The sequence below is a fragment of the Macadamia integrifolia genome, chromosome 7 (assembly GCF_013358625.1).
Source record: "Macadamia integrifolia cultivar HAES 741 chromosome 7, SCU_Mint_v3, whole genome shotgun sequence".
Classification (NCBI taxonomy): Eukaryota; Viridiplantae; Streptophyta; class Magnoliopsida; order Proteales; family Proteaceae; genus Macadamia; species Macadamia integrifolia.
The window spans coordinates 34768773-34778200 of NC_056563.1; the positions used below are offsets into that span (position 1 = coordinate 34768773).

Below are 9428 nucleotides of genomic sequence, written 5' to 3' on the forward strand. Positions count from 1 at the left end.
AAAAAAAAAAAATCAGCTACCGTGGTAATGGGTCAAGGCATAAGGGAAACAGAACCAGCGATTGTAAGAGATGGGACTTGAAATGAAAGTGGGAAGCGACTCTCATTGCTCTATTCAGCTAATGCCTTTGCTTCGTGTGGAACTGAGTCCAAATATACTCGGTAATTCTGTGTGGACATGAATAACCACTCATTAAATACTGCTTTACATTGGTAAAGAGTGAATGTAGGAGGCAAGTTTTTTACAGGTGAGATCTTTATCATCAATTATTCCCTTAAATTGGAAGTTGAAACCATAACCTCTGTGCCACTAAAGTACTAGTGATTGAATTCAAATCCAACTACATCCAGGAAGCTTATTCACACATCTTTCCCTCATGGCAAGCCGAACCCTTGAGGCTTCGTTCCATTGCTCCTTTGAAGCATAGATGCTAGAAAGAAGCACATAATTCCCAGTGTTCTCAGGCTCCAACTCGAACAGCTGCTTAGCAATACTTTCTGCGATATGCACATTGCCGTACGTCCTACACGCAGCAAGTAGAGCACCCAGAGCTCCAGCGTGCGGCCCCATGGGCATGCTCTTCACCAGTCGGTGGGCTTCTTCTAGTTGCCCAGCACGTCCAAGCATATCAACAACGCAAGCATAGTGATCTGCACCACGTTCAATCTGGTAATCTTTCTCCATGCTTTCCCAGAATCTCAACCCATCTTCAACAAGCCCTGTGTGGCTACAAGCAGTTAACACCCCAACGAATGTGATATCATCTGGTTCGATATCTGCAGCTTGCATTCTACGAAAAATTTCAAGAGCTTTGAGTCCATGTCCGTGAGAAGCAAGTCCCGTGATCAGAGCACTGTAGGAGAAAACATCTGGTTGAGGAATTTCCTCAAACAGGCGACATGCTTCCTCCATGTTTCCACACTTTGCGTGCATATCCAACAACGCAGTGAGAACTCGTTCGTTCCTTTCGATACCTTGTCTATCCACATAAGAAGCAGCCCAGCGAACTAGCTCCGTGTCTCCCAACTGTGCACATGCAGAGATCACACCAGTCATTGTGGCAGCATCAGGTTTGACCCTCGCTTCCTCCATTCTGTGAAATAATTCTAAAGCCTCACCAGGCTGTCCATTCTGAGCGTAGCCAGTGATCATCGCCGTCCAAGAAATCAAATTTCGCTGCGGCATTGCATCGAACAGAGTTCTGGCTGACCCAACAAGCCCATGTTTGGTGTATCCCACTAGCATCGTCGTCCAAGAAACAACATTCCTTTCAGGCATCCTGTCAAAAATGGCTCTAGCTGAATCTAGATCGCTACTGTTTACATAGCCAACAATCATTGCATTCCAAGATATCACATTACTCACCGGCATATGATCAAACAAGCTCTGTGCACGAGACATATCTTCTCCGAGCTTTGCATGCGCTCCTAAAAGAGCGTTATAGGAAACGACATCTTTCTCGGGCATTTCATCGAACGCGGCGTATGATCGATCCAAGGCATTGCATTTACCATACATGTCAATCAAGGCATTACATACTGGCAAGTACGACCCAAATCCAGTTCTGGTAACGCGTCCATGGATCTCGGTTCCGTGATGGAGAGCGAATAGCGAAGCACACGAGTTGAGGAGGAAAGGGTAGGTGAAGTTGTCTGGTCTGATTCCATTACGGATCATTTGGAGGTACAAAGGAATGGAATGAATACAGAGTGATGGGATCTTGGAGAAAGCCCTGATGCTGTGGTTGAAGAGGGAGAGGGTTGGTTGCGAAACAGAGGAGAAAACGAGGTGGGTGTAACGGGGAAAGGAGAAGAAAGCATAGAGAGAGACGAGGGTGGAAGCGAGAGAGTTGTTCTGGTGGAGATTGGATCGGAAGATATAGGCATGGATCTGTTTAAGCTGTGGAAGGGAGATATAGGCTTTCAAGAGAGATGCAGCTCTGTCCACTTTGTTGTTTTCGTGGTGCTTGCTGGTTCTGATCTGCATCTGGGACTCTATCTCAAGCTCAGAGTCGAAGTACGCAACAGCATCTACGTTGCTTAATCCCTCAACAAAAATAAGGTTAGGTTCTTTCCCGCCAAGGAATCAGTGATGAACAATCCTTACTCTTCAATCCTCATGCATCATCATGAAAATTCACCACTTTTATTAACACATCGTTATTTTTTATTTTTTATTTTTATACAGTTCATACGTGCATGTATCTAATATCTAATTAAAGGGAGGTTGAATTTGGTTAGCAAGAAGTTGGAGGGAAAATTAGGATCATTGAGAATCAAATTTGCAATTCATTTTGATGTGATAGATGGTTCAATTAGTCATATAGGTTACATAAAATCGGAACTAGAAGAAAGGATACGAAGAGTTTCTATCATAGAAGTACCTTGTTGAGTGACAATTTGAAGTAAATTTCTTACCTTCCTACTAGGAACAGGTACTACTCTTTCTCTTGTTCCTCCTCTCTTCATGTAAAATGGAGAAATGAATTGATTGATTCAATAGATCCAAGGATGAGATTGATGAGTCATGAACTTGTAGTTTTGCCTTGAGAGAGGATGGGGATTTGGCCTGTTTAGTTTCGTCATGGTGCAACAGACACAAATAACATTAAAAATAAAATTTAGAAATTTTTTTTGTATAAATGGACCAAGAATTTTTAAAACCTCAGTCCAATCCTAAGCTCTCTTAACATAGCTCAGGCCCAGCCCAACTTAGCCCTGATTGGGCTGGCTGGGCCGAGCTGGATTAAGTTTAGTTTTAGGTTAGCATTGATTCCTTTAAACTGAAAAAAATAATAATAATAAATAACAAAAATAATAAATGGGTGATTTATGTCGATCGATGATTGAAAAACACACATTGTGAGGAGAAGTTAGTAAAGATTGGGCTGGGCTGGGCTTCACCTGGCTGAACCTTGGGCCTGAAAATCCCAGCCTTAAGCCCTCTTGTGGACTGAAAAGCTTAGCCCAAGCATTGTCCGAGCTTAGGGCGGGCTTGGGTTGGCCAAGCCAAGTTGGACATCCCTAGTATAGATTCAACAATAATAGTCGGTTTCATATTTTGAATTATAGAAACTCAACAATAAAGTTTTATTTTTTTATTTTTGGTAAAATTCAGCAATAGAGTTATATCATAGTAAGACGTTTCATATTTGACAAAGTTTTTCAAGAAACTGCAGCCTTATGCTTCATTTTTCAGCAATTTTTTTTTTTTTTGATAAGTAGTGTTATTTATAAATCTAAGTGAAATATTTTCTCATTATAAAGATAAATAGTCAAGTAAGAAAACTCTTTGGCTATAACCTGTACTTGTCGTCATCTTTCACTATTCATATTAGAATGTTTATCGTCTAGAGCAAAATCTATATTGACAAAAAACACAATTAGTGCCCCAGAGAGGAATCATTCTAAGGGGTAGAAACATCAAATGAGGGGAGGAGAGGTGAGGAGAGAGATTGACACAGGAGAGTACTAGCATAGGCAACGCTGCCGAGCAAAGAACATTATGCTTTTATATTTATTGTCTTGGAACGTAGATACCATAGATAACTATTTATGAATCGCCGAAGTCTTCCCACTTCTTAATTATTCCAATTAGCTCCAAAAAATAGGACATTAATCTAAAATCCGAAATTGATCATAACTATGTAAGCTATTATGAATTTAAAAGTCGATATATATGAACTAAAAATTACTTTACAACTGAAAAGCTCTATGTCAAACTGCAGTTCGTTTGAGTTGGCCATAGGACAACAACCTTTGGCGCCCACATCATTGCGACAATAGAGGGGCTTGTTCATTAGCCTACTTCACCCAGAGATAGCAGAGCCCGAAGCTGCTTAGATGAAATCAACAAGACATATGAAGAGAGTGGCAATCCTTTTTGTAAAAGATCAACCAAAGTAGACTGTTTCATTGAGAGTTATTTTATCCAAATGTTTGTTGTAAGTCAGTTTTAAAAGCTATCAACAGGCACATACAATTTGCACCAGTCAAAGAGCGCTACTGAGATGTCCGAAGCAAGTAAATTCTCCCTGGTTTATTCCTTTTTTTTTTAATAAATGATATTGACTGTAAGGGAACTTAGAAGCGGATAAGAAAGAGAACCTACAAACTCAAACGACCAACTTGGTGAAAACTTCAACTAGACTAGATCGTTATAGAGAAGAAAGCACCTGTGAGAACTCTACCAGATGTTGTAGATGAACCTACAAAAGACGAGTGGACAATTATCATACCTAATCGCACCAAGGGCTAGTCCATGCACTAAAAAAAATTTTCACCCATTGTAAAGAAAACAATCCTAGATCTAAGGTCATTATTACTCCCCTTATAAAGTTCCTAATGCTCCTCGCTATGGTAATAATGATCGAGAAAGAAATCCCTTCTTCACCCGGGCTTGAGGAAAACTCAATCCATTTTTTTATATATCTATCAAACCCATTATTGAATAAAACCAATCTCCTTCTTCCTATCTTACGGAAAAAACAAGAAAGAAAATATTATAAAATCCATATCTTAGCCCACTCTCTTCGAAAGGCTAAAGCCTAAAAAGCATTATAGCTCCTAGCGTTCAAAAGAAAAAAATGATCTTATGGGTTTGACCAATAAGAAAGCAAAATAAAGGTTTATTCATTTTAGTGTGGGTGATGTAATCACAGTCGATCCTTTCCTTTTATGAGGAATTTATCAGATATTTGCTCAATATTCAGATGCTTTCCTCTTTTGACATTCGAAAAATCTGTAAATGGTAATTTTCAGAATGGCTACGATCAGGTGATTCATTCATTTTCAGTTCAGTGAAAAGGCCAGAATCCAAACAAAAACTCCTAATTTCCATTTCTTGAGTTCAGAAATCATAAAACCCTGGTTCCAACCATGGATACATGGAAATACATACATTCCTTTCTACAAAAGATTTGCTGTAAAATCTAAACCTGATCCTGATTCTCTCTCTCTCTCTCACCAACTATCATGGTGCTCTGAGCTTCTTCAAAAATTCATGGCCAATTGGTCATAATGGAAGCTAGAGGGTCACCAATCGGGTAAACGAAACAAAAAACCAAACAGAGAAGAAGATTGGAACACAGAGAGAGAGAGACAGAGAGTTTCAATTCGATTTCATTTTAGGATTAATAAAAAAGAGAAGGTCTCAACCTCTTGGATGAAGGAGGGCTGATTTGAGGAACTGTTAAACCATCGTCGTTCATTCGCTTGTTCGATCTGAAACTGATACTGGTTGTCTGATTCGACACCTTGAAACCACCGTTGTGCACACCCATGTTGTAGTTGGGTTGAGGTGGAGCTTGAGGAACTTGAGGTACCCAGATCCCCAAATCTTCAGATGAGAAGCTCAGATTGCTTTTAAGATCCGCATCCAGAAACGGCGGTGTGAAATCAGTCTGCCATGATTCCACAGTTACAAAAAAGAGGAGGAAATCGAAGCAGAGAGAGAGAGAGAGATAGATAGGAAACAGAGATTAATGGCTGAAATCCAAACCTTCGAGAAACCAAAAGGAGCAGATGATTCGAGAAGGTCGTCCACTTTCCAGCCCGGCAACATCTCGATCAGGTACTCCGATATGCTACTGGTGGAACCCCCTTGGCTTGCAGAAAAATCATCGACGACTTTGGATGTAGAAGGGATGGTACTAGTGGCATTACTGTGGACAATCATTGATGGCGGCGGATCAGAAACAGAGTCGGGTTTCTTCTTCATGGGTATCTGGGAAGAAGGGCTGACTTCATGAGTGGGAGTATCCGTATCGCAGTCGCCGTTGGAAGGTAAAGGGGCAGAGGCTGGAGAGGATGAGAGCTTAACACCGGTGAGAAGGAATCTGTGGTGCTTGATGGTGTGTTCATTGGCCATGTGAATTGGAAGGTCACAGTCTCTACAGAGAATCGCTCTGTCCTCTCTGCAGAAGAGCAAGGCACGTTTCTCCTTCAAGAAGGATGCAGAAGAGCAAGGCACGTTTCTCCTTCAAGAAGGATAAACAGAGTCATCAGATTGAATGAAATATAAAACTGGTAGCAAAAGGGTTGAGGAGAAGAGGAGAAGAGAAGGGAAGGGAAGGGAAGAAATTGAAACCTGGCAGATGTCGCAACGAGGGGCGTCTTTGGATGAAGGATGGAGAAGGGGAAAGCGGTGGTGCTTGCTAGCGAGCTTGTTAGCGTGGTGGACGCGGTGGTCGCAGGCATGGCAAAGCGCGGCCTCGTCGGCGGAGCAGAAGAGGGAGGCCTCCTCTTTGTTGCAATTGTCGCACTGGATCTTCATTACTACTATATCATCTACGCTTCTCTCTCTAATACATCGGATGGCTTATCCCCTGAGGAAGACAACGGCAGAGAAAGAAAACTGGAAGAGGAAAGACGTGAAGATTGCTGTAATTAATGAGCTTATTGCTGCAACTCTTTGGCCTGTGAATACGAGAGAGAGAGTGAGAGACAGAGAGAGAGAGAGAGAGATGTGGAATCTTGGTCGGTTGGACTCGGAGCTGTAAGCGTGGAGGGTTTTTATTTATGGAGATGAATAAACTATTTATTGATTGAGAGAGAGAGAGAGAGAGAGAGAGAGAGAGAGAGAGAGAGAGAGAGAGAGAGAGGAGTGGAGTTACTAACTGGAGTGCCGTGGAGAAGGTGGTATTTGGTATTTTTGGTAGCGGTCCTCTACTTCTCTCTCCTGCTTCTGCTGGAGGTGGTGTGGAATGAATTGAGAAAGAGAAAGAGAAAGAACCTAAATCCTCGTATTTTGAATGAGTTTGTTGAATGGGTTGTACTTAAACCTGTTTTTGGATTTTTTGTAGCTCTTCCTTATCCTGAAGAAGGGAAATGTGAAGTGGGAAATGGTCATCGAACTCCCTCGTAAAACTGGAACTGGAAAGAAAGGAAGGAAAATAAAGATGACGGCTATGATCTTTTCATATCATGAGAGGAAACCATGGCTTATGAGAATGAATTATATTGACCTGTAATCAACAATACCTGATTGATACGGTTTTAGGGGACGCATTTTTTGTTTGGAAGCGTGCCACACCCGAGACACGGGATGTGAAATGATCACTGCACTCTTTTTGGTTTATGTCCAAGCATGCACTCTCATTGGCCGGGGCATTGGCGCATGAGCCATGCTCCTAAATAGAAAACATTTTCCCATGATTTTATTAGGAAGAGGTTCCCTAGAATGCAACGTGGCCCTTGTGCGTGGCCAATGTGAGTACACAGGAAAGCATCAATAAAGGGGGATTTATATAAATTTTTAGTGGACTATATGAGTCTTTCAGTAAAGTTTCTATATAGGTTTGTTATATATTTATAACGAGGATTCTTTATTTATAAGCAATTTGAGAGAAGTATGAAGACAAGCAACTGTAACCTTATTTTCTATTGATAGTGATATATGGTCTCATCTCACCGTGGATGTAAACAGTCTTGCCGGACTACGTAAATCGTTGTATGTGACTCTGTAATTGTTGTTCGAGATTTTCATTCTATTTATACATCATTTTAGGGTTCTGTTTCTACACAGGGACCACACTACATTTTAGGCATTTTTTCTCTAAATTTTTTTTTTTTTTTTTTATATCTAAAATCAAGTCAACATGATACAGATAATATGTATTGATATTGCGATTGGTATATCAATGACGACTGATACTATGACCTAAATCCATATTGAATCTTGAGCAAGATTATAAGTTTTGGTATCTGCATTTCGTATTAGTCTCGACCATATGAATACCAAACTTATCCAATACGGATCAAGTTATATGGGATCAATTTGGCCTGCAATTCTTTCTTTGTTCATCTTGAAACATTGATTCTCCCTTAGTTTTTTAGTGCTAGTTTCAAAATAAAATTGTTAGTTGAAGTTGTATTAATCTTGTTGCTTCTTTCTCACTTTTTTGAATAAAGGATTTCTAGTTATTAAAAAAAAAATGTTATATGAAATCATATGAAGTATAAATTCAAAAAAAAATATTTTTTCCATCAACACAACAGTTGGCTTGTATATGTATTGATATTAATATCAGTATCTATTGATACCTATAGGTATATGCCCTTACAATACTTTGTTATTAACTTTTTCTGATAATATCGAGGGAGAGAGGGTCTAATGGTCCACTATTACTTGGGGCCCGTTTGATAACGTTTCAAGAAATAAGTTTCTGCCGTTTCTGTGTCTAGAAATGACAGAAATGGAACAAAAAGCGTTTGATAAAACTGTTTCTTTTCACTTGTTTTCATAAATAGAAATAGAAATAGAAATTTCTACATATTTATGGTTTAAGAAATGACCCAGGTGAAACAAGTTTTACTTGTTTTGCCATTTCTGAAAACGACTCGTGGCCATTCTTTTGCTGGTTACTATCGACTTCAAGCAACATGACTTATCAAACACTTTCAATTCCGTTTATGTTTCTATAAACGGAAATTTATGTTTCTATCGTTTCTTGAAATAGAAACGGTAGAAACGTTATCAAATGGGCCCTTGGATTTCTTCCCATCTTTTCCAATATTCGACGTGAGGTGAGGATACACTATTGCTACTATTTGGATCCCACTTGGTGGCGTCGTGGTGTATAAGAACATTGTAGAATTTAGGTATCAAAAGTAGAGCTAGGGTACGTACTACGTAGTATTTTAATGTAATTAAGGGAAATTTTTTTTTTCTTGTATCTATCTCTCCTCCCTTGTATAAAATGACATATCTACCCCTCTTTGGAGAGAGAGGGAGAGAGAGACCCAAGTGCTTACGTAGGCTGTGTTTTCACAGGTTCCCTAAAAGGCAACGTCGACCTTATGCTAATGTAGGGCCAATGAGAGTATACGTATAAGAATCAATGATTACATAATTTTTGCCTCTGATGAAGTGTGAGGTATTCATTTTGTCCCCTCTGTGTTTGGGCATAGTTGTTCGTTTTGCCCCCATTTCAACATGATTTCTGTACCAACGTAATAACCTATAAGAACGCACATAGAAGCATCAAGAGAAATAAGATTTTCGGCCACACATGTGGAGGAGCTCATTTTGCCCTCCCATGTGCCTTACCGTAGGGCCATGCAATTCTTTTACAAATTTCATTTTCCTTTATTAATATTAAATTTTATTATAATAAGGGAGCTAGCATGGGCATTTTGGTGAATAAATGGGACCCGCAATTGACATTACTACCCCGCTACTTTGGATCATGGTTATAAGCATTGGTATTGATGACCACACTCATTGAATTATCGATACTAATACAATAGATCAGGTTGTATCAGATTATTTGTAGTTACTCTTTGGCTTATACATACAGTATCATATGAATGATAGTGATGCATATCAACCGATATATAGAACCATGGCCTTGGCTGCCCATGACCACCGAAACATTATATATACATGCATACTAGAGCTTAGATTAGATTTCGCATAGATCGGTAGAT

The 9428-nt window shown here is 39.8% G+C and overlaps 2 protein-coding genes across 2 annotated transcripts; both read right to left on the reverse strand.

The window, feature by feature from the left end:
- Positions 1-165: 165 nt before the first annotated feature.
- Positions 166-2119, reverse strand: LOC122085116 (putative pentatricopeptide repeat-containing protein At5g37570). The gene has a single exon (XM_042653557.1). It carries the CDS (start codon positions 1984-1986, stop codon positions 331-333), a length of 1656 nt encoding a protein of 551 aa, XP_042509491.1. The 5' UTR covers positions 1987-2119; the 3' UTR covers positions 166-330.
- Positions 2120-4813: 2694 nt separating this feature from the next.
- On the reverse strand, positions 4814-6537 carry LOC122083739 (B-box zinc finger protein 20-like). The gene is made up of 3 exons (XM_042651623.1): positions 6088-6537; positions 5500-5940; positions 4814-5401 (listed from the first exon to the last, which is right to left on the reverse strand). Exons 1-3 carry the CDS (start codon positions 6271-6273, stop codon positions 5132-5134), a joined length of 897 nt encoding a protein of 298 aa, XP_042507557.1. The 5' UTR covers positions 6274-6537; the 3' UTR covers positions 4814-5131.
- Positions 6538-9428: the final 2891 nt, after the last annotated feature.

Bases quoted from the DNA above. Each gene is read 5' to 3' on its own strand.
- LOC122085116 (XM_042653557.1), bottom strand. From the start codon at position 1,986: ATGCAGATCAGAACCAGCAAGCACCACGAAAACAACAAAGTGGACAGA.
- LOC122083739 (XM_042651623.1), bottom strand. From the start codon at position 6,273: ATGAAGATCCAGTGCGACAATTGCAACAAAGAGGAGGCCTCCCTCTTC. The intron at 5,941-6,087 runs GTTTCAATTTCT...TCCTTCTTGAAG, and splicing joins CTCGTTGCGACATCTGCCAG to GAGAAACGTGCCTTGCTCTT. The intron at 5,402-5,499 runs GTTTGGATTTCA...GAATCATGGCAG, and splicing joins CTCCTTTTGGTTTCTCGAAG to ACTGATTTCACACCGCCGTT.